This window comes from Epinephelus lanceolatus, chromosome 8 (assembly GCF_041903045.1).
Source record: "Epinephelus lanceolatus isolate andai-2023 chromosome 8, ASM4190304v1, whole genome shotgun sequence".
Taxonomy (NCBI): Eukaryota; Metazoa; Chordata; class Actinopteri; order Perciformes; family Serranidae; genus Epinephelus; species Epinephelus lanceolatus.
Genome location: NC_135741.1, coordinates 9717922 through 9743235, shown reverse-complemented (window position 1 = coordinate 9743235; position 25314 = coordinate 9717922). Strand labels below are relative to the sequence as shown.

Sequence of the window (25314 nt, the reverse complement as noted above, 5' to 3'; positions counted from 1 at the left end):
ATGTCTGTCACAGCACTGACAAGTTGGCTTTTTACTCTCGACTTAACTTGTCACATGTATATTTTTTGGCTGCATTTATTGAAACATGAGTATTTATTCCTATCACGGTTGTTGTTATTGTTTCATTCTATTCATACCTTTTTTTATACTTTGCATTTTGTTTTCCCTCCTATTGTGACTTTGGCTGAACCTCTTGTAATTTATTCAGTCACAGTGTTGCTTAAGAGCTTTGTGTGGTAGCCTCTCTTTTTCTTTTTATTTATCTTCCTGTTAAAAATAATTAACCTTCCTTTCCTTCCTTCTTTCTCTTCTCTCCTCAGCTGCTCTCAGAGAAACCGCTGTGAGCGTGCAGACGAGCTGTACCGTTTTGCCGCCTCCCTCAACCAGTGTGTGAAGGCCACTGTGTACCCAGACAGCATTGCGGTGTCCGAGCCCAGTGTACCTGTGAGTTCACACACACACACAGTACACTCACACGCTACAGTACACACACAAAATGCCAAACACCTGTCATCCCCACCACTACTTGCACACATTACAATGAAAAATTAGCTCCCATTTACATATTTCCTACCCACGTACGGAGGCAGAACACTTTAAAAGATCCCACATTGCCGTTTGCCTAGTCTTGATTGTGGTTGATGCATAAACATTAGATGGGAAGGTTCATAAGAGCTCTACGTGGGTGTTTCAGCATGCATATGCTCGCTTGGTACAAAGCAGTCAATATGTGTGCCAAGACATGTTTGTGTGGGTGGGCGTGTAGGTGTTAAAGTTGTCCGAGTGCAGCTGAGTACAGTACAGTGCAGTGAGCGGAAAACAGGCAGATACAGCATCAGGGGAAGTTCTGGTAAATGCTGCACATGTACACGCGTGGACAGAGACACATTGTAGGTCTTTAAATACCCATGCTGTTAAAGGGTCCGTTTATCCAAACATGAGACAACGTATTTTTCTATACATCCATCGAGATCTGCTCAGATTTAGATAAGTCAGAATTGCAAATATCTGCTTTTACCCCAGCACGCTGTTGCTCAGCAGCATTTGTAACAGTTTGTCAGGTGTATGGATGAGACACCTGCACTTTTGGTGTAAGGAGAGGGTGTGCGTCTAAATATGCAGTCTTCTTAGTTGAGCTGTTGTTCAGTGGTGCTTTGTTGATGCGTTCTCACTCCCAGGGTGTTGACCGCTACAGCTTGGGAAGCATCCGTCAGCACACAAGGCATTCTTTAACGTCTGTATGAGATGCAAAGGGGTGTTGTATGGGTCAAACAACCACAGGACTTTCACCCAGGAAACAGCTGAACATGTCTCTGTGTGCTACTTAAATTCAATGTTGAGCATTCTGAAAGGTATACTAGGAAACTATACAGGGTTGTCAGTTTGTGTTTTATAAAACATGCTTGCCAGCAAAGCTAAAAGTAAGTCAACCCCAGACATTTTACAACATTATGTCTCTTGGATGCCTGCTGCTTACTGTCTGGCACCTGGTTGCTACCATTTTATAAAGCCCCAACATCACCTGAGTGCTGTGGGGCCACAAGCCCATACACATCCCTAACATAGACAATGACAAGAAAAGAAAATAATACAGTCAGAGGGCAGAGTATCAGAAAAAAAAATACGCTGCCACACACTTAAAGTGGGTTGTAAGTGATGATTGAAAGAGATTACTTCTGTATGAATCTATACATCATTTTTTAGGAACATGCTGCATAGTATACCTTTAACTATGTGACATACATGCTCACTTATGTAGGTTAAGTTACATAGCAAACATTCTTATCCATCCATCTATCCATTTTCAACCTCTTATCTGAAGCCGGGTCATGAGGGCAGCAGGCTGAGCAAAGTATTCCAGTCGTCCCTCTCACCAGCAACACTTTCCAGCTCCTCCTAGGGGACCCCGAGGCATTCCCAGGCCAGACCAGATATGTAATCCCTCAAATGTGGTCTGAGTCTGCCCCGGGGCCTCATACCAGTTGGACGTGCCTGGAACACCTCTAATGGGAGGCGCCCAGGAGCCTGATTGAACACATTGTCGAATATTTTTTGGCGCATGTCAATTCCGGCTTTTGTTCGTGCTTACAGTTTGGATCCTACGCATTGTTTTATAAATGAGACCCCTGGTGATTTACCACTAGAAATATTGTAGTTGGGCTTCATACTATGGTGGTTGATGTGAAAAGGCAAATGGCTCTATCTGTCTGAAGCCAGTGTTGGGTTTGTTCGCTCTGGGTTATTGTAGAAACATGCCAGCGCAACATGGTGTTCTCCATAAATAAAGACCTGCTCCCTATGTCGATTTTAATGTAAGGAAGACGCAACAATTCTTATTTTTAGGTAATTACACACTAGAGAAAATATACTTATTACATTATATTCCATTTCTGCTGATATATCTTCCTAAATCCTACACACTGGACCTTTAAAACATGTTCATCAAACTGCAGTTACATCTGCAGTACAAGCATGCTGTTCTGTTTTATTAGAGAGATATTTGGTTCACTTTTGTAAATGATAACAGCTAAATGTGCTTACAACAAGATCTCAGATATAATATTTGGGGAATTTGGTCCCACAGAACAGGTGCTACTGAGCTATAAGGTAATGAGATGATGACAGACACAACCAGGGTTCTGTGCACCAGTACATTGGTTTGATATTCAGCACAGACACACTGTTTTCTCTTTGTATTTTGGGTAAGACGGCTTGTTCCGCTTGATGGTTAAACATCCCTGCTACGTGTGCCCGTGGCTCTGACAGTGACTCACCCTGCATCGCTCATCTCATCCTCAAACCAGCCCTCAGTAGACCTCACCCCGTTGTCCAGTTTACAAACAGCCATTTACCAAACAACATGTTAACTGTTGTGTTTGTTTCCTTGTCATCCATACCAGGAGCAGGGTCATCTCACCGTAAAAACACCATCCCCGGAAAAAAAAAACACTCACAAATTCACACAGTTCACAAATTCCACAGGGGCAGACAGCAATCTCCATGACAACACAGCCTCTTCGTGTGGGCACCGAGAGAGACAGAAACATGGAGAAAACAATAAAAAAAAAAATTACCTTTATTAAAACTCTGCCACCAATTAGGCTGGTCGTCTCTGCCAAGCTGCAAAAACACCCACCACCAGCGGCATCATCAGGGAGGACAGGAGAACAAAAAGAGCAAAGGCTGAACACTCGGAGACAAGCTCACTTTCTGTAGCAGTCTCGCTGTCTCTGTGTGTGTGTGTATGTATCAGTGTGTGTGCATGAGCAAATTTTGAGTGTTTATCTGTATATGTGTGTCTTGACAAAACGATGAGAGCTAATTAATGTGAGAGGTTACTCAGGGAATTCGACATTGAACAAAAGACATTGATTGCTGTGATTGCTGTAATCAAGGATCTCTCTGACACACCTCAGAGCGAAGCAACACAAACATGGTGCAAGTAAAACAGGGGAAGACAAGAGGTCCTCAGCAGCACGGAGAAAAAAAATCATCCATCCTCTCAATGGGTACCAGAGTAAGCCAGCTAACGAGGGAGGCAGTGTAGTCAGCTACTGAGACAGTCAGCATCTCTTGAAAGGCCTACAGTTAAGCTGCTCAGCGGCCTTGCCTGTCCCAGTAGCCCCGCGGTGTTTAGTGAGAGGCAGATAAAACAAAGAGAAACTTCAAACGGTATGGCCCAAAAATAACAGCTAATGGAACAAGGCTGTGAAAATGCCATGGTGATAATTATCCAGGCTGCCTCTCTTGGCTGGAGAGCCAGATCACACACCCTGTACGCAGAATACATTTATTTATAGGCAGAGCAGCTGAATGCTCCAGCCCCGGTGTCACTGCTCTCCAGAGAATGACTTCAAACGCCCCATGTGCATCTGCATGTGTGTGCTATACTGCACATGTACTGCATGCTATGTTTATGTGTGTGTTTATGCTTTTGTGTCATGTATCTCTGCATCCTTGTAACTTTAGAGAAAGAGGAAACAAAAATAGAATCCGCCAAGTGGCCCTTTTCCCCTAATTTCCTTTATGCAGTGTAGTATTGACCACTGTCTCCATCGCAATCTGTCTCCATCTCTGGAACGATATCCTCCATACTCAAATGGAACATTAAGATCCAAGCACAGCCTGATTTTCTTTATTATGGTGTTGATAACATTTTAAGACACTGCAACATTTCTTGGCAAAGTGGGCGGACAGCTTTGCCAGCAGCAGTGTGTTCTTTTTTCCTTCTATTTGGAGCTTATTACACTGCTGCATTCAAGATGCTATGTTTTTCACATTTGCCCTAGAATATCATATCTCATCTTTACCAGATATGCAAGTGTGCCATTAGGGATGTGCCATAAGAGTTGTTTCCTGCTTTCTTCGCTAATGTAACACTGCTGAGCATGGGCGTATGATGAGATAATGGGCCCCTGGGCACAGACACGCTGAAGGCCCCACCATCTCTCCTACACAGGAGCAAGACACGCAGACTTGTGGTGGTTTTGTCTTCTGTCTTTGTTCTTGTACTGTATCTTTTTGTAGTCGTGTTGTCTTTTTCAAGGAAGTTTGTAGATATTTTTGGTTGTTTTGTGTCTTTTTGTGGTGATTTTGTTTCTTTTTTGGTCATTTTGTGATTCCTTACTGTTGTTTTGTGTCTTTTGTAGTCAATTTGTCTTGATTTAGGGCAATACGTGTCTCTTTGTGGTATTTCTTGTCTTTTTTTGGTTGTTATGTATCTTTTCATAGTCATTTTCTTTCTATTTGTTGTTGATTTGTCTCTTTTAGGGCATTTTGTGTGTCTTTATAGTTGATTTGTGTCTTTTTTAGGGCATTGTACATTTCTTTGTGGGTTTTTTGTGTCTCTTTGTAGTTGTTTTGTGTCACTTTGTGGTGATTTTGTGTTTTCTTTTTTGTCATTTTATGTCTATTTGTTGTTGATTTATGTCTCTTTGTAGTTTTGTGTTCCTTTGTGGTGATTTTGTGTCTTTTTTAGGGCATTGTACATTTCTTTGTGGGTTTTTTGTGTCTCTTTGTAGTCATTTTGTGTTTATTTAGGCCAATATGTGTTTCTTTATCTTTTTTGTGGTTATTTTGTCTCTCTTTTTGTTTGTTTTGTGTTTTTCATAGTCATTTTCTGTATTCCTGTCTCTTTTAGGGCATTATACGTTTCTCTGTGGTTGTTTTGTGTCTCTTTGTGGTCCTTTTGTGTTTCTTTGAAGTCATTTTGTGTCTTTTTGGAGTTCCTTTGTATCTCTTGTAGTCATGTTTGTGTTCTTTGTAGTCATTTTGAGGCTTCCTGGTTGGTACCTGTTAATTTAAGTGACACTTGCAAATGGAGGTGGTGGGGGCCCTGACACTTTGGGCCCCTGGGCTTGTGTCCTGTAGTCCCATTCAGTAATCCATCCATGCTGCTGAGGCATCATACATCTGTCTGTTGTATCGTCATAAACACATTTGACTCTGCCCCAATCTGTTTCCTGACAAACTTTGTCACATCATATAAACATTGCTGTCATGTGCTCCACCTCTTGTTGCAGCTGCTGGTGAAGGTGAGCCACGTTCCAGACCTTTCTGCCGGCATCACCTGTTCCTTTGGCAACCTGACAGAGGTGGAGGGGCAGGTCAACAGCAACCAGATACTCTGTGTGTCTCCTGCTGCCAAGGACGTCCCCCTGATCCCCACTGACCAAGGTAGAGACAACAGACACACAGTCACTGAAAATAAACTGTTGAATGGTTTGCTTCAAAAGAAAAAAAAAATCATGATGATGGCGACAGATGAGAACTTTTACACTATTAAACTCAGCCTTTTGTAGGATTCCCATTTGTCCCTCTGTTTCTGCTATTTATGCTGCACTGAGCTAACTGCACACGCTCTGAAACATCTTTATTGATTCAACACTCCCTGGTTTAAGTATGCACCGTCTACATAACAAGCTCCCACAGATCCAGGATCAGATTCCTGGCTGTGAAGTGTGCTACACACAAGGCCAGGCCCCATTAGAGCCGATGGAGGATCAGACTGAGATCCCCTGGCCTGTGGCTGAGCTGCAGCTCGCCACATTACTGGCCTCAGGTTGGGCTAATAGGCAGCGGTCTAACAAGCGGGTTCAATCAGCCAGGGGACGCTTTAGTTGAGGGGATGACAGGGAAGTTGATGTGATGGATTAGTGTCTTAGCATAGCCAGGTTACAGGGTGTTTGCCTCTGAGAAAAGTGGAGCCTGATAAACACACAAAGAACAAACATATAATAGATACTAAGTGTTATTATTAAAGTAATTAATTGTATTTTAGCAGAGGTCAGAAGGTCAGAGCAGCCATTTTTACCTCATCTCACAAAATATAGAGTATAACATATTCATAGTTGAGTAGAAGACATCTAAACGCTGCCTAAGACAATGTTTAGGTCCAGGCATAAACATATGCTAATCACCTCTAATATACTATTCATAAAATTCTCCTGACCTTTCAGGCATTCCTCCTGCGTATTTCCATAAAAATACCATAGCAGATCCAGAATCAATTTATTTGCAAACATATATATCATTATGAATACTAACACCTGTTGTTTGACAATAAGTACCTGTTGTTTGCAAGCCAAGATGGCCGCAGGGTGGCGAAACCAAACACCCTGAATAATATATTATGTGCGGTGTGTGGAAATGACTGTGTGTTTTGGGGGTTTGGTAATCCTCCTCCCTGTGAGTAAATGACAGCCCTGTTTGCCCAGAGCTCCCACGGGGAGTGCTGCATCAGGCACTAATATGAATGTTCTCCCCTAGGTAAATGTCAGCCAATCCCCCCGGTAAGCCCTTCCTCCATCCATCTAGCTTTCCATCCATCCTGCCGACTACCTTCCCTGTTCCTCCCTCCTCTTCCGTCGCCTCCCCCCAGCTGTTTATACCTCCATTTTTTACTCCACATTCATTCCCCTGAGGCCACTTTCTCCTGACCTCCCCACTATCCTCCTCCATCTCCGGCCCCCTAGCGAGCCTTTCTATCTGTTGCACATCAACATCGATCGCGGAGTGGTGGTGACAATGACCGCAGGAGAGGAGAAGAGAAGAGAGGAGAAAATTAGATAAGATATTAAAGGTGGAGAAGAAAGAGAAAATAAAGGGGGAATTAAAACAAGAGCGAAGGAGCTGGTTGGAATAAAACTGTGAGGACAGCGGGCTTGATGTTGAGCTCGAGATGAAAGTAAAAAAGCTGGCACTCTTCTCCGCTAAAGAAGAATAAAATCCTAGAGGAGGTTTTGTGTGGACAGGAACTCTGTACCACTTTGTTTGCCAGATCCTGTGAGACAAATGTGAAATGCTAGAAGTCAGCTATGAGCCTAGCCCACCCGATACACAGACTTGTGTGAAACGGAGCCTGATTCCCAACAGGTGCTGCGGAGAGAACGGGGCACCGAGGGTCATTCAAGCCTCCTACGCACTGAATGTCATCTGAAATTCACACTCAAACACACACACACACACACACACACACACACACACACACACATATTTATGGAGTGTGTTTTCTCATGGGGAGAGTTCGAGGCTGTTTTTACAGAAGCAGAGCCAAAACTCTGTCGAGCAATATGCAGGAAAATAAAATTTGATCAGATGAAACTGTTCTGTATGTGACTGAGATTTGCTAATTGCATATACTGCATATTCACAAGCGGTGTGTCTTTTAATTTGACTTGCATATATAGACAACCATACAAGAAACGCTACCTCTAGATATCTTGTACCGTATCTTGCAATTAATTATCAAGAGATGTGGTAAAGCTTTAGATCACAGCCTGCAACGTACAGCATATTTACTCCTGCTACTAATTTTAGTACTATAACAGGGTCCAGTATGACCATAAAACTGAAAGGAAGATGGAGTAATGACTTCTGCATCACCAACAGCTGTTGTTCACCTCACCAGCAAACACAATTCACCCACCCTAGATGTCACTCTTGTGTTTCAGGATAACCACATGACAATTTGAAGTCATTAAAATGTCTTTTCTTTTTGAGCTTGCACCTACTCAAGGTGCAAGCTTGCCTTTATCAGCTCTGTGCATGGCCTCCTTTTATTCCAGGAAATAAAAACAACTATAGCAAGATAAAACACAAGGTATGAATCACAGGGCATTTATTGTTAATATACTCTACTGACAGAAAACTGCAGTTAATTTAGTTTGTTCTTCCGTGTTTTGAGGCGAGTAAAATTGAAACTGTTCTCACGTTGTTCTCTGTAGTTAGAGTATGTTAAGCCCCTTTCCCACTGTGCTAAAAACCCACTAACACCTGCTAACATCTGGCTTTTTGTATTTAATGGGAAAGGATACAATCGGTATTCACAAATAGGACAAATGACTCTGCAATAGTCACAGGTATTTATCAGCTCTAGCTCCGATCAGCTCCAGGCAGTGATGGAGATAAAACACTGGGGTTGATGTCCTAATTTTAGCCCCTTTACCAGCAAAATGCAATGACAGGCTGCCTTAAAATACTGTTCTTCACCCAAGTAGTGCTCGAACATTGATTCAAATTTAGTCAGCACCTGCATGGCCTCCATGCTGCTTTCTACTGTGTACGTACCCACTTTTCTGGCCTGTCTGTGACAAACCAGAACGAAAAACTTAAAGGCATACTTGTCTGCTGCAGGGCCATATACGCAGCTCTGGTCTACTGGCAATGGGAAAGGTGTCTATCACCTATTTTTAAAGGTAGTGCATTTGTGTCACAGGGTAACTACAAGGTGTGTGGACTGTAATCTAAAGTGTTACCTGGCCCTGAGTCTTAATCAAATCCTGGCCACTGCAAAGGACTCAGGCTCAGTACATGGCAGGCATGCTCTACAAGGCCCTCCTAACTGATGTTAAGACCCAGACAAACCAAACCAACTCCAGAGAACTAGAAGCGATGAAGGTCCCCTGTTGTGTCACCTGACGTTGCCCTGTCTCAGCCAAAAAGTTGTACATGAGCACATCACAAAGACTACAGCAATGGCCAACCAGCATGTACGTTCTGCACCTGTGTGAGAGGAAATAACTCTCCATGCCAGCAGGTGGCGGTAGTCTGTATAGTCATTCAAAAAGGAAAACAAGAAGATAGGCTTGACGCTAGTTAGCACATTAGCGTCACAATCCAGTGTTGAAAGACCAGTGCATATTTATGGTTCGCCAGTGAACAAGGAAATATTTCTGCTAAAGCGCTCAACAGAAAATAATCTCACTTTATGTAACAAGTTTGTTTCGATCTTGACTTCAGCTCTTTGTTTACTTTCCTCACTTCTGTTTCTGTTCTTGTGCACTGAGCTGAACAACCAGTGAAATGCTGATTCAACATGCTGAATTGGCCAAAAGAAAAGAGGGCTAACAGAGTGGGACACTCCGCAAAGACGAAAGCATCAAATGCTCACTGATGGCCCAACGCTGACCAACAGCCGACTGTCAGCTTTGTGTGTCAGGGTCTTTAATGGTCATACTGTAGCTACCCTGTAACGATAGAATAGGTACCCAGTAGGTAAATAATAACTACAGTATAAGTTCTCCGTAAAGTCTCAAATTATTATCTCCTTATTCCATAACTTCATATATTGTTCCCCAGTATCTACACATATGTATAAGTACGTACTGTACTGGTGCACCATAATTATCCAGTACATTGCAGGCTGTAATCCAAAGCTTTACTCAAGTTTTACTGATGTCTGCTGTTCACAACTAAGCGAAATGATGTAAAGATAAAGGGACTTCACTGTAATAATGCATTAGCACACAATAATTGTTCGTCTCTTGTCTCGTCTCTTTCAGATTGGTCAGGCGTTGAGCTGAGGCTCAACTCAAAGGAGACCGGTCAGATGCTTATCAGCACAGAGGTCAAGTTTTACAACTGCAGCGTCCACCAACTGTGAGTATCTCTCTCTCAGAGCCCATTCATTCTCCTTTCATTTACAAAAACAACGCCCCAGACCTGCTGCCCAAAAACCACCGGATCAATGCTCTGGGAATTAGTTACAATTTGTCCTCAACCCTAGCCGGCCCCAGTCCCCTAAAAATATCCCCTGTAAAGACTAATGTAATCTGATAGCTGACTGCTCCCTGAGCACCGTAACAGGAAGTTTCTGTGCTGTTGCGCTAATGAAGCCTCTTCTCAGACATGCTGTGCTACAAAACACAATACTTTCTGCCTAACAGGTCTTCAGTAGGGATTTCATGCCCGTTTTCATGCCATGTCTGTCCCTGATTGAGTGATGTTGAATTGAATCCCTGGATTGGAGATATCAGTGTCGGCGGTGCCTTTGCAATTGCTCGCTTCATTCCACTGTTTGTGCGAGGTCCAAAGTCCTTGCTGACTTGGGAGTATCACTGAATGGAGAGCAGGAGACTAAGGATATCACAGCAGTGATGCTAGCAGGGGTGCAGGAATACTAGAATGTCAAATTAGCCCTTTCACTATCCCCTCGACATTAAAACAAAATGTTGTAGCCGTTGTGTCCTTTGCCAGAGAAAAGCAGGCAGTGTTGCTCTGCATCTCTCTAACACACACACACACACACACACACACACATGTACGCACTGTCCTATAAGTTCATATGGCTGTCTGCTGTCTGAGAACCCCGTCTGAGTAGCACAGAAAGCAATTACCAGTGCTCACATCAGCTCAGTTAATCGGCGATGACAAACATACTTGTGCACACAGCCACACACACACTCGAGCTCACAAAGAAAGATGCATACACTTGAAAAGGGCATACGCTCTCCCTCGCACGCTCTGATGCCAGCTCTGTCTTTCTCTCCCTCTTGCACACATACTGTACACTCTATTTGCCAGAAGGTGAATCAGCCCTATTCTTCTGAATTAGTGCGCTTGCCAGAGATCCCTCCCATGCTTTTGCAGCGATGAATATTTCACAATAAGCGAGTGTGCATAACTCAACCTTATTTCAGAGGGAGAAAGAGAGGGGGGAGAGCCAAGTGCGACTACAATGCACTCTCCGAACAACTGTTCATGAATACATAGTGTAGTAAATGCCATCACAATCAATTGAAAGTCTTTGCTATGGCAACATGGAGAGAGTATCATGTCTTTTAGCCGCAGGCTGTTACTTCCTCTTGTTTTCTTGTCCAGTCTTGCATCTCTCCATCCGTTCATCCATGTAAGCAGTGCATAGTGTTTGTGACTCACATCCTGCACTGAATTCTGAGGTCACTTGCTGGTAATAATACCTAAATATGAATGCAGGACTTTTACTTGTAATGGAGTACTTTTGCATTTTGGTTCTGTTTCTACTTTAATAAAGAATTTTAAAGGGATAGTTCATTCCAGAATTAAAAACACACATTTCTCCTCTTACCAGTAGTGCTATTTATCAGTCTCAATTATTTTGGTGTGAGTTGCCGAAAATTGGCGATATCAGCCGTAGAGATGTCTGCCTTCTCTCCAATATAATGGAACTAGATGACACTCGGCTTGTGGTGCTCAAAGTGCCAAAAAACTACACTTCAATCAGGAGAGACTCACTCTGAGAGAAAAGAATATTCATTTACATGTGCACATAAGTATGAGAAATGTGAAAAGTTAAAGTTAAAGTTTGGCAGCAGCAACAATGGCTGAAGGAGATCATGGCAATGGCTGATTGGCTAACTGGGAGAGGGAACGCTCATAGTCAGCTGATTGGTGGATGTGGTAGGAGTGAGATAGAGAGAGATTGTGAATGGATATAGCATAAAGAAAGTCTTCCTGATTGAACTTCACAGCAGTGTCTCTTTCCAGAAATCATGACCTGGTTACTCAAGATAATCCACAGACCTTGTTGTGAGCAGTTTCATGTAGGAACTATTTTCTTCCTACCAAACTACATCCCCCACCGGATCACCATGCAGAAGGAGGTGTGCATCTACTGCTAGCTCACCTAGCACCACTGAGCTAGCTGTGGCCCAAAAACATTTTCCCCTTAGACCACCATCATAAAAGAGATGTCTGTCAAACTGTTGACAGGACACCCTGATCTGCAAACAAGCGTTATTTTGACTCCTTTCATTATGAATTTTTGATCCATAGAGGTTTTATATCTGTAAAATTTTCCTGGAGCTTAGAAAAGCGATTTAAAAACCCATGACATCATCACAATGTGAAGTCCATGAGCTGGGTGGGAACTTGCAGGGCTAGCATGAGAAACACTACAGCGCATATTTAGTGGGCCGCATTTGTGGACGTAAACCCTGAAGCTAAGTGATTTTTTTGGTGAGCAACTCCATTGAAATGAACAGACGCCATCTTGGGATCCATCAATCATACATCTGTGTGTCACAAGCACAAGCGTCTTGTCCTTGAGTAGGTGCACACTTCCTTCTGCACAGTGATTTGGTTGGGAGGTGTAGTTCGGTAGAAAGAAATGAAACTGCTCACAACAAGGTCTGAGGATTATCTTGAGTAACCAGGTCATGATTTCTGGAAAGAGACATTGCTGTTGAGTTTTTCAAATGTAGTTTTTTTGGCACTTTGAGCACCACAAGCTGAGTGACATCTAGTTCTATATATTAAAGAGAAGGCAGCTGATATCTCCAACAATCTGCAACTGGCACCACAGCAATCATTATTGATAAATAGCACTGCAGGTAAGAGGAAAAATATGTATGAACTGTCCCTTTAATGCATCTTCAGCCACTTGAAGTACAGTATATTCCCCTATAGTGACACATACACACTTAGATATTGTACATGCCAAAAGGCTCACACACAAACACACACCTAACAGCTGGTAATTACAGCGACACTCCAACAATGCAGGGCTAATGGTAATTGCAGGATCAAGCTGCGCCAATGTTTTATTTGTCCTCATTACTCAACGTTCCTCCACTCTCTCGCTCTCTGTCTCTCCTTCTCCATCTGATCCGGGCTACGAGGGCTTATATGCAGCCTAGCGTTCACACATGACACGCGGCGTTAATATATGGCGTTAGTAGAAAATATATGCAGGGAGAACTTGGCCCAGCAGCTATTAGGTACCGTGCCAACCACAAGGGCACAACAACAGCAGGTGCCCACTCGGGATCTGAACTCATTTCCTCTGTGGCACTTCCCCCACTTTGGCAAACTCGCCGCCCCTCCTTGACTGCGCTGCTTTTTTTTTTCCTGACTCTCCTTCCGTGTGTGTATGTGTGTGTGTCCATGCAGGTGTCTGTCATGTGTGAACAGTGCCTTCCGCTGCCACTGGTGCAAGTACCGCAACTTGTGTACCCATGACCCCTCCAGCTGTTCCTTCCAGGAGGGACGAGTCAACACCTCTGAGGTTGGTGGAACACACACGTGCACGAGCGCACACATGCATATGAGCGAGCTCGCTGACACCACTTTCTTTCCACTTTCTTCCACTCTCTCTGTCTCCTCCTCTCTCCTGCACATTCCCCCTCTCTCTGTTTCCTTCTGCCTGCATCCTGCTCTGTGTTCCAGCTCTGTGTCAGCCTCGGGGCATGTCTTCAGAAAGACAGCCATCTAAGCTCTTCTATTTCCGAATTGGCGTTTCTCATTCAGAGCTCTTGTTCTTTGCAGTGGCAATTAACACTCTATTATCTCTGGAGTTATTGAGCTTAGTGTGTCTTAACAATGTCACAGGATCACTCTGACCCAGTCAATCATGTGCTGGAGATACACAGTGCTTCAAGTATGCCTGTGTGTACAGTGGTTTATATGTGTCTGCGGCTGTACAAGGTTTTTGCTTGGTTGGCCGTTATATGTGTTTCTTTTACTTATCTAAACTCATTAACCTGTACTAAAGGACAACCAAGTGTGTTAATTAATCCTTTGGGTGTTAAGGTACAGGACATATGCATCTACTGGCAATACACTCTCAGAAATAAGGGTTACAAATGGGTCCTTCCTGAAGGGCTGAGGTTTTACCCAGAACCGTGCCTCTGAAGAACCCTCATTTGAAGGAACGGTTCCTAAAGGGATCGTCACCTCTGGTCTAGAATCACCTCTATTGATTCATTTTACATGTGTTTTGCCATAGTTGATATCTATCCCATCATTTCATGCCATACAATACCATATTATCCGCTGAAATTATTAATATTGTTATTATTTTTATGGGCACCCACTACTTTGGATTTTCGGTTCCCAACCCTCTATAGCAGCCTCACGAAGCCCAGTGCTCCTGGACGAGTTCCCTTGGCCCCTGCCTAACCTGTTCAGCTGATACCATGATTAGTGTGAGAGAGATCTATGGGTAATATAGCCAGTTACTATTTTAAGAGTATATATTCTAAAAGGGTTCCCAGTTGAAGCCCCTGGGTGCATTCTTGTAAGCACCCTCAGAAGCTGGAAAGGTTTTGATAGAACCTCCAGACACTCTGTTTCCACCAATGTGCAATACCTACTGTTCTAGTTCCTGCACTTAATTGTAAACCGTTTGGAACATTTCGACCAAAATATAAATGAGTTCGTAATTCAGAGAGCTGGTCCCCAGCTGGAACTGTGGCGACATCAGTTGGCGTGTCATATTCTAGACTTCAGGTTGGAAAGAAGTCAGGCAAAAACAGTGTGCAGTGGTGTTGTGAACGGTTGGTGTATGCTTGATAAAAATAAATATCTGTAATAAAAGAACTAAAATTGGCAATCAATGCAGTCTGCCCTCTTCATCAACCACTGTTTATTCAGGGAAAATTGACTGAGAATTAAGCTCTGAGTTCACATTCAGTGGGTTTGAAGGATACAAATATATAATAGCAACTGCAATAAAGTGAAGAACAGTAGCAGCAGTGTTTATCAACCATATCATCAAGCATACACTTGAAATGCTCTAACAACACATACCTGTCTGATTTAAATATCTCTTGTAACTTGTTCCATTTATTTGGTGGTAAAAAACTAAAAGCTAATTAATGAAGCTCTGAACTGATCTGAGGAGCTTCCAGGGATAAAAAATTCTGCGAGCGTGTGTGATGAGAGATGGATTTGATTTTTAAAAGAGAAGTGAGGTAGAAGTGTAGCTTTCCAAGCACTGCCTTATAAACAGAAGGCATTGATCTTGCCACGACTGTTTACTCCCATTGTTCATTCTGCAAGGCTCATTATTAATGATGCATCCTGGATTACAGTGGGTCTGATCAAATCTGGTGGAACTCAGGCTGGTTTTACTACATTGCACCAAGTTTCCAGATGTCCTAAAAGGAACCAGTTCAAGAACCACAGCTAATATGGTAGAAAGGGGGTAAAGGAGGGTTCTGGGTGGAGCTATAACACTGCAGAAGGGTTCTCTGTAGAACCTCTCAAGGGGGGTTCTGGGTAAAACTTTTCTCCGATGGATTGAGGTATAGCTCTTTACGATGTGTTCCAGGTGGAAACCTTATAAAAGGTTCTACCAGTAACCAGAAAGGGTCCTTCTATGGGGAATGCCGAAGAACCCAATATGGTTCCAGTTAGCACCTTTATTTCTAAGAGTGTACCACAGTGGGCTTCACTCCTGCAGTCTTTTAATTCATACATACTTGCAGGGGAACTCACACAGCTTCATTAATTAATTAAATCAGATGTTTTACTCCATGTCACTATTAAAATAAAGATGGCCTCTCTGTGTATAGAAATCACTATATGATGTCATATCTATAATGTAAGACAATGGCTCCCAAAGGGTCCAGCCCCGGGGTCCAGATTTCTTCTCAGTAATTAGATCAAGGTCCACATGGTTTAATATATTCAGCGTCATACTTGTGTTTGGCCATGTCGTCGAGCTAGTTTGCCGTCTCTACAGCAGGAAACGGCACTTGAGGTCCATTCAGAATGGACCTGCGACCCACTTTTGGACCAAGACCCACCAGTTGGGACCCACTGATCTTAGAGGACTCAAGATTTATGGATGTAAAATGCTAAAGGCTGCTAAGACCAAATGTTCAGCGTGTGAAGCTGCTCTGATAGTTTCTCAGTGCAGATGTTGCTTTCACATTATTCTGCTAACAGAGTTGCTCTCAAACTTGCTGCCTTGTACTTGAAAACACTGAGCACTAATTTAATCATTCTCTTCGCCAACTGAGCAGTTTCAAAATTCCACTCTTGATAATGGGTTGTTGAATGCTCAAACATCAGCTCAGAGCTTTCCAAGGTCACAGGAGTCACTTTTAAATCCTAACTTAAGCTCAATTTCCATTTCAGCCACGCTCATTGTCCGTCATACTCATCTAAACTCCCCAAAACAAAAACCAAAATGTTTATTGTGCTCCCTGTCCTGCACTTGTCACCTCCAGGACTGTCCCCAGCTGGTGCGCTCTGAGGAGATCCTGATCCCAGCGGGGGAAGTGAAGCCTATCACCCTGAAGGCCAGGAACCTTCCCCAGCCCCAGTCTGGCCAGCGAGGCTACGAGTGCGTCCTCCACATCCAGGGGGTCAGCCACCGAGTCACTGCCCTCCGTTTCAACAGCTCCAGCGTGCAGTGCCAGAACAGCTCGGTGGGTGATCGTGCCAGATTAGGTGTAATTAGTGATGCGTGATTTGTTTTATTTTTAGTTACTTATTCCAGGAAACATTGTACATTCAGAAAAAATATACTGCACATTGGTAATTATATAGGATATATTGCTTTCTGTAGAAAATGATGGCTACATTGTGGGGGTGTGTTTGCATCTGTGTGTTTGTGTACATGTGTGTGTCGTTTAGTCAGTGGAGACACAGTAGATGCAGCCTGGGTAATTACACTGGAGAAGACTGCAGCATGGCTCTGCCCTCCAGTCAAGCACACACTGACTTCTGCAGTATATTCCCAGAGGAACCACAGACATACACATTTTACTCCCCTCTCACTCTGTCTCTCTCACACACACACTCACACACACGTGCACACACTTGCACAAAGAAAGTCAGGCTGGAATTAAGGGCGTAGGAGGCAGATAAGGACAGCATCTCCAAAGGCCAGAAGGGAAGCTCAAGCTCCTGCTCAGCTGTCCAATTTCTTCTGGCTTCTCACTCTGTCAGCTCTCTGATGACGAGATGATGAAACTTTGGGGTAACATTGGAAGGACGTTGTGCTGCATCTGCAAGGACTTGTGGGAATTCAAATTCCCAACTCACCCATTGAAAGCCTCCTCTCTTTTTTGTCTCTTTTCCACCTTCACCCCCATCTCTCGATGTCTTTCTTACCATCCCTCGGCCTCTAGTATCTGTACGAGGGAATGAAAATCAGTGAGCTGCCTGTGGATTTCTCGGTGGTATGGAACGGCAACTTCATTATTGATAACCCGGAGAATATCCAAGGTAAGAATAAAAGATGCTGCTGTCAACATGTGCAGGCAAACAGGATGAAGATGGACAAATCTAACACTGTTCATCATTTTCCAGATCTCTCTGTGTGCTTGTGTTTTCTAAGCAGAGGTTAAGGTAGCGTGTGTATATATTATTTACATGGTAATCACACATGTATCTTGAAAAACATATTATTGGAGATTAAAAAGAAGAGATAGCCTGTGGGGATATTTCACTCACAGCAGGCCTGCTCTCTGTTGTCCTTGAAATGAAAAAAAAAAAACCTCTCCAAAGACTTGTGTAGGTTTCTCGGTTGTTGTGTGTTCACTCTATATCCACACTGCCTCCTGTATCCCACAGTGCACCTGTACAAGTGTGCAGCCCAGCGGGACAGTTGCGGCACGTGTCTGAAAGCAGAGAGGAAGTTCCAGTGCGGCTGGTGCAGCGGAGAGGGAAGGTGCACCCTGCGGCACCACTGCCCCCCCATCAATCCTTACACCACCCGCTGGCTGAATCTGTCCAGTAAGAACGTCAAGTGCACCAACCCACGCATCACTGAGGTCAGTACCCATAATCCTCTGTTTGTCCTTCCCCCGCCTGCCCACATGCATCAAGCTCTGATCGATGTGCAATAATCAGCTGGCTGCGTCTCGTTCTTTATAAAGGATCATGAGACGCTCCCAGGCTTCACAGGGCCGACGTCACAATCGCATCACATTGTTAGCAAGAGGCAAAACCTGCCTCTCCACCACAGGGCTGTAGGCTACATAGGAGTCTTAAAATGTCATCTTTTTGTGTTATTTGGAGCCAGAATAGAAGGAGTCATGGCTCAGAACCAGCCACCACTGCACGTAAAAAAAATGAAGACAACTATGGTTAAATGCGATGAGACGAAAGGACTGGACGGAGGTCATCATCAAAAATATGGGAACTGCCCATTGGTCCGACATCCCATTGTTCCGACCATATTAAACCCATTGTTCCAAAGTCCCGTTGTTCCGGATTCATCATGATGCCCTGTGGTGAAGGTCTGGTTAGGTTTAGGCACAAAAACCACTTGGTTAGGGTCAGGAAAAGATCATGGTGTGGGTTAAAATGAAAAAGAAAGTGACAAACACATAAGCCGTGAGCCTGCTTCACCTCAAGCCTTTCCCAGCTGACCCAGAGCCGGTCGCGGCGCACCATCAAGGTAGAAATACACCCGTCGGGAGCCGTTCAGCACCGCAGACTGTCGGACTAATGGGATGTCGGACCAATGGGCTGTCGGACCAATGACATGGACCCAAAAATATATCACGTTAGGGAAAAAGTATTTCCTGTTGTAGGGATGAATACCATTGTGTGTATTAAGGGTTATCATGTCCACGTCATTAGAAACTGGGGAGGTATTGAGAGGAATAATGGATTTCTCTGTAATGCGTTTTAGCGCATTAGCTAACGTTAGCAAAACAACCTGGCGGAAACCATTCAAGTGTCATCCTCCTTTGTAAGATTCGCACAGTAATCAACCACAAAGCTTCCTGTGACATCATACATCCACTGGTACATTCAGACAGCTCTCAGAATTTATTAACCTTCCAGATGGGACTTGGTATTTCTTAATGCACCACTCATATCATCTTCCTCCATTGTCTAAAACAAGCCAACAGAACTTGCTAGCTAGCAGTAGCTAATGTCTTTGGAGAATTGTTTTGCCTCCAGCTAAGCCCCGCCCACCAACAAATGCCATACTGTTACTGTTACATACTACTGTCGACTTTTGCTCTCAATACTACTTCCTTTTTACTCCTGTTAGCCATTGGCCATGTTTTCGCAGCCTCCCCAATTAAATTCCGACCGCACTCCTAATTTACAAACGGTCCAGTTTGTGCCAGAGTGCACTCTGACACTCGAAATGAGTGTTTCTGAATGCACTACTTGTATCATTTTCCTCCACTGTCTAAGCCTCGCCCACCAAAAATCATCATAGTGTTTACTAACAAGGGTTTATACTAGCTTGATAAGACATTGTCATTGGTGACATTGGTGATGCTATTACATAGTTAAAGACCTGCTTTGTGTTCTTTACAGCATGTCATGACCATTAAAGCACAGTAAACCCAGATAACATTTAATCCTGCTTAATTCTATGAAAGCAGTTCTTTAAAATTTGGGCTCTTGACAATGAAACGTCTGATTTGCATTGAGAGGTACTGCATGAAAAGCAGCTATGCCACTCAGCTTTGTTTTCCTCTGGACCCAGGAAGAATGAGAATAAGCCTTGAAGAAGCTCCCCAGGGTGCCGGGCCCACCTAATGCCTGCAGATTTATTAATGTTCGGTGTCTTCCCGTCTCGTATGTCTCTCTCAAACTCAGAGAGTATTTGTTGTTGTTGTTTTTTTTTCTGGAGTGAAAAAGCATATGCTCCACTGTGTCTGATTGTGTATGTAGCTATATGGCTGTATGTGTTATACTCACAGATGCACATTCATCTGAGAGTTCTTCTCACCTTCAGGGTTTATCCAAGGGCAAGGGCCCTGACATACATACACACACACACACACACACACACACACACACACACACACACACACACACACACACCCACCCAGGGCCAGTGATATTCACTTTTACAGGCCTGTCTCTTTGAAATCTGCCTTCTCTTTGTGCAGTATGCACAGATGCCTGCTCATAGATTTTAATGTATTTTGTCTTCTCACAAGGTTATTCCAGCCCTTTGAAAGTAACTTTGGCACCAAAGTTAAAAAGGGAACCGTATAAAACAAGCACACAAACAAAAGAAAGACGTTGAATAAGTAAGTAGCCATTCCCCTTGTAGCTAGTGAACGGCTACACTTCTTTTTAATATCTTTTATCTTTTACCATTCATCAGAGGGGGACTTGGACCAGACTCGAGTCACAGATTTGATGATGCAGTTAAGCATCCAATCAAGCTGTGGGAGATGAACATGAATAATTAATAAAACGTTACTGAGCACCAGTTGGAAAAAATAACACCAAAGATAATTTCACTTGAGTACAAAAATGACACGAAAAAGGCAAGGGTTCAGATTTTATGGACGAAACAACATCCAACAAACTTGTAACAAATCAACACAAATTTTGAAAAACATTCATGATTTTCACAATTTCACTTTCTAAACTTCAATAATTAGTGTCCTCGATTCCCAAATATGGCATGGTGGTGCAGCGGTTAGCACTGTCGCCTCACAGCAAGAGGGTTCCTGGTTCGAACCCAGGGTAGGGAAGCCCTTCTGTGTGGAGTTTGCATGTTCTCCCCGTGTCAGCGTGGGTTTTCTCCAGGTACTCCAGCTTCCTCCCACAGTCCAAAGACATGCAGGTTAATTGGTGACTCTAAATTGTCCGTGGTGTGAATGTGAGTGTGAATGGTTGTCTGTCTCTATGTGTCAGCCCTGTGATAGTCTGGTGACCTGTCCAGAGTGTACCCCAGTGTCAGCTGGGGTAGGCTCCACCCCCCCCGTGACCCCGAACAGTTACAGAAAATGAATGAATCAAAGAGGTGTATGTGTGGTTTTCCTTCATGTTCCCTCGCCCCCTCTCAGCCCTCTCAGGCATTGCAACCACCCAACCCAACAGTTGAACGTCCTCCACCTCAGCAACACCAGGGTCACGACCTGGAAGTGCTTATTTATTTTCCCGTAAGTAGGCCTTTGCTTGCTCAGGCCTTATCCTCATCCCGTCTGGCGGGTTTGCTGTCACAGGGGAGTCAGGCCAGGAGGACATACTATTTAATTAGGCCTGGTAACGCACCAGCGCATTGTGGTTAACCCACCAGACCCCTCTACCTCGGCATCGATTCATTTGGCCTCTCATTCCTCCACCGCATGTCTAACTCCAGCCAATTAAAAAGTGAAGTTAACGACTTGGTTAATTGATTTGCTATACTGTATGCAGATAAGACAGGAAAGGAGAGGCAGGATGAAGAAGAAAGCCGTCCATACTTTTTTTTTAAATCCTGCCTCTCCATCCGTCTCGCTATCTGTTTCTGTCTGTATCTCTCTGCGTCTGTCTCCTTCCCTCCCTGTGTGTGTGTCTCTGTGTATCACTATCTCTGACTCATCCTGGTGAATTACATTATGCTCTCGTGTAACTCCATTATTCTTTCAGTTTGTCATTGTGTGGCACACGCTCATTGCCATCCAGTGGGACATACCTCATCCCCCTTCGTGTTTTCATTAGTGTTATGATCACAGTATGTGATTACCGAGGCCACCACCAGCTCAGACCTTCATCTGTCACTCTGCATGCTTTAAGAGGAAAAAAGGGAGGTTAACTGGTATTAAGCAAAAGCTTTAAACTTTAACACTGCGGGAGAGTATGTATGTGAGGACAGGGGAAGTTTTCAATTGTAATAAATCACAAAATTATTTTAAAACAGTAAAGTTTAAACACTGAGCAGCTTTAGGTGTAGCATACCTTGAATTATTGGATCCATCTCTTGTCCAGTGGTGTATCGATCACAACTCCTGGCCTGTTTTCACTGACAGGACCTCAAGATATTTCCAGAACGAGCTTTACAACTATCTCGAACATCAACAGAGAACATCAGGTTCATGTGTCAGCTTGTCAGAATCATAGTAAGGGCTCACAGACTTGCTCATGGTCAACAGTCAGGCAGAAATCCATCATGTATCGAAGGCAAAGAAACATCATTCGTCCACCCACAGCAGCTGCAAGGCGTAAGAGTGTGAGCTGGAGATGTCGGCTTGAGTAGAAAACAATTATTGCCAAAGCTCTTTCCAGCAACATGCAGTGTGTACGCCAAAGATCGATGCAACAAGTTTGATGTTGCAGGGGAAGTGTCAAAAGGCATTCAAGGAAATAAATGTAATATGATGGAAAGAGGGAATGCCAAAAAAGTTATTATACACAAGTGCAGTAAAATAATATCTGACTGACTCATGATACATCCAAGACGTTCTCATGCCTAACTCGTCAAATGCGGCAGCTTGGTCAGTGGCCCTCAATTCAAATTATGATGCTCTAGGTTCACCTTTAGCTTCAGTTTTGGATATGATGGTTTTAGATGTGATGGTTTTCCGCTTCTTACATGCACACTGTGTTTTTTCAGAGTGAAATTCTGTGTCTACAGGAGATGTACAGTTTTTGTTCCTTACATGACTACAGTGCCTTTGCAAAATAAAGGTCAATTTTCATAGAATACGTACAATTTCCGCACCTTACACACGCACACTGTTTTTGAGCCCGGCTTTATTCTGAAGTCGTCGAAATCCGGCGCTTGGGCAGTGACTTGCAGCATCAGAAACCACAAAAAAGGTGTCCTTTAACGTCGGCATGATACGCGTCCGGTTGCCGTAACGTCTGGGGACACACACAACAGGACAAGGACAAAAGTTAAGGCGACGAAAGTCCGACTCGGGCGGACGGGACGGGTGGTGAATGGGTCCAACAAACACCAACTTTCACCAGAGAGAGCAGTGGTTGCGTCCTGTAAGATTCTAAAGCCAAACCCTGTTCTTTTTTCCTAAACCCAACCACGTGCTTTTGTGGCCTAAACCTAACCATTGTGTATTTGAAAGAAGACAGTTCAAATAAACACAAGAAGTTTGTGCTCTAGAGAAAGGATCAGCACTCAGTGAATAACCTCCTAAGCCCTATGATAAGCTATTATGGCAGGGCTTAACTATACAGACCAGTGAGTAGTGATAACTAACATGTCTTTGGGGTCATCAGGTGGGAACCTCCTTTCACCAGTGTTTCATCTAGTTGGTCCCACGACACCTCCAGGAGGCTAGACAGTGATCTCTGGCGTCCCAGAGACACTCCCCTAATGCCAGGTCTCACTGCTCCCTGTACCAACCCAACAACCTCCTTTACCTTACTTACACATGGCTTTCTCAGCCCGAACATGTAACAAGCAGAACTTTACACGGCGTCCCAGAACGTCACCAACCAACGCACCCAGGGTACCTTTCACGGTGTATGTGGACGTTGAAAGTCCATGATGAGGTCTAAGTGAGAATGTGCTGTCTCTTCAGAATAAAGGTCCATGTTTACAGAAAACGTACAGTTTCTGGTCCATGCATGTATACATGTATACACAGAAACTTCCGTGTTCACAGGAAAGGAAGGTTTAGGCACCAAAAGTATTTAGTTAGGTTTAGAAAAAGATCATTGTTTCGCATTACATGATTCTTTGTTTCACACAGGACACATACAGCCCTCTCCACACTGCCCTCCTCCCAACGTGGACTTCCTCGTTATTTATAGAACTACTAAGGGCGCTGTGTGCATTGGTATCAGAAGCGGTATTTGATGACCTGGGAATTAGAGCGGGTTGCAGAGTCAGAGTATTGCAGGGTGAATCCTTCCCTTAAGTTCAGGAGATGGATAGTGTTAAAACTGTGAATAGGAGCAAGGAGAGGATGGAGAGTTTGAGTGGGGTGAAGAGTGGCAACACAGAGAACAAAGGACACAGCAGAGTAACTCAACCATGAAAAGGTGGGAAGAGTGGAGGGGGGTGGGGGGTTTGGAGCCCCCGTGGGTTGTCTGAACTCAAGTCTGTTTACAACTGTAGGTGGCAAAACCAACTCTGCATTAATTTGGACGATTCACATGAGCACGTACTCCAGACACACACAGACGCACCGATGTTTCTCCTGTTCGCTGCCGGTGGAGTTGGCGTTGGTTTGTGCCACGCCCTACCCCCCTTCGCCTCTCAGTGATTACAGTTTCTTTAAGAAGCAGACATCCCCCTGGTGGGCTGAATTTATTAATAAATTTGGTTTTGATTGTATGCACCAAAGCCCCCATCATGAGCTGATTTGTATACATACTAGCACATTAGTAGATGTGCCTACCACCAGATAGGCCTTTTGAATAATTAATGTTTCTATTAAGTGCCATGGTGCCTCCCACCATGGGCCATTAATATTGAAGAGATGTAAGCCCCTGCTAACAGCAGAGGGAGAGACATCAAATGAAGCTGGGAGTTGGATGGGCATATGAAAGACATCTCCTCAATAGGCTTTGGCTGTGGCTTCTGTATGAGTTTACAGTATAGCAAAGAGGCTTCCCTGCCTCCCAGTGACAGTGAATATAAACATCTAGCTGTTGCCTTAGGATAGAGAGAATGCAGGATTCCTCTCTTTTCTTTCTCCCTCACACGGCGGAGGCATGCTTATTGTTGATATTTTGAACACCACAGGGATAATAGGCCTGTCAGTCAGTATCATAGTACAGCCTCGGTGCTGTAACCCTATGAGAGCCGCTGTACAGTACGCGTGCTAACCTCCATTAAACCAGCCAATAAAACAAGAACATGTTGCACAGTAAAGCGAGTCTTACAGCCAGACAACACGCAGTAATGCCAGCATCTACACCTTGCAGTAAGATAAAGTGGTCTGTTCAAACACACAGCATCGGTGCACTCACTTAGAAAAGCTCAGTCATCCACAAACACACCCGTTATCCCATCAGTCTGTCTCTTGTTTTCTCCTCTTTACACACTAAAAAAAACTCCTTTTCATCACGGCCCGTATCTCTCGCCTGACTACAAGACATTTAAGACCCCATAAAGTATTTAGGATGTAGTTTGTTAGGGAACAAGTGATCAGTGGGGGTTTTATCAAGCCCATTAAATGCTACTCACAATTAAATGTGACATGCTCGAATTAGTCTGTGCAGTCCAAAGACAAAGAGATTAGCTGCAAGCTCCTAAATTGCATCAAGGGCTATTTAATTTCAAAAGCAAAATATCCAGCTACGGCAAGAATGGAATCTACAGCACAGAGCTGTGAGGATCCCGCTGTAATAAATGTGTGTATTAAATGTTGATGATAAAGAGTATACGTTAAAACTGCTGAAATTGTGTATTTCCACAGTAGATGGGGTGATTAAACATTATTAGCTCTGAATTGTCTTGGAGAGCGCCATTCAGCTCCGTCAGCTACTGTAGTAACAGTGACATGCTAGGCTTGCATCGCCCGCAGGCAGCTGGGGCGGTGCATTCTCTCTGCTGTATGTATTGAGTTTAGCCTTGGCTGCATCAGCACAACTTTCCCCACCATTACTCCAGCTGAATAAGTCAACACTGCACTGACAGACATCCCCGGGCTGCTCACATCC

The 25314-nt window shown here is 43.9% G+C and overlaps 1 protein-coding gene across 1 annotated transcript in view; it reads left to right on the top strand.

Annotated features, from left to right (window-relative positions):
- plxna2 (plexin A2) overlaps positions 1–25314 on the top strand; it is a 274068-nt gene that overhangs the window by 158663 nt on the left and 90091 nt on the right. Inside the window, exons 6-12 of the mRNA XM_033629173.2 lie at positions 321–444; positions 5523–5676; positions 9783–9879; positions 13150–13264; positions 16215–16415; positions 17121–17217; positions 17566–17765. Of these exons, the coding sequence (XP_033485064.1) occupies positions 321–444; positions 5523–5676; positions 9783–9879; positions 13150–13264; positions 16215–16415; positions 17121–17217; positions 17566–17765 (988 nt within the window). The remainder of the gene's footprint in view (positions 1–320; positions 445–5522; positions 5677–9782; positions 9880–13149; positions 13265–16214; positions 16416–17120; positions 17218–17565; positions 17766–25314) is intronic.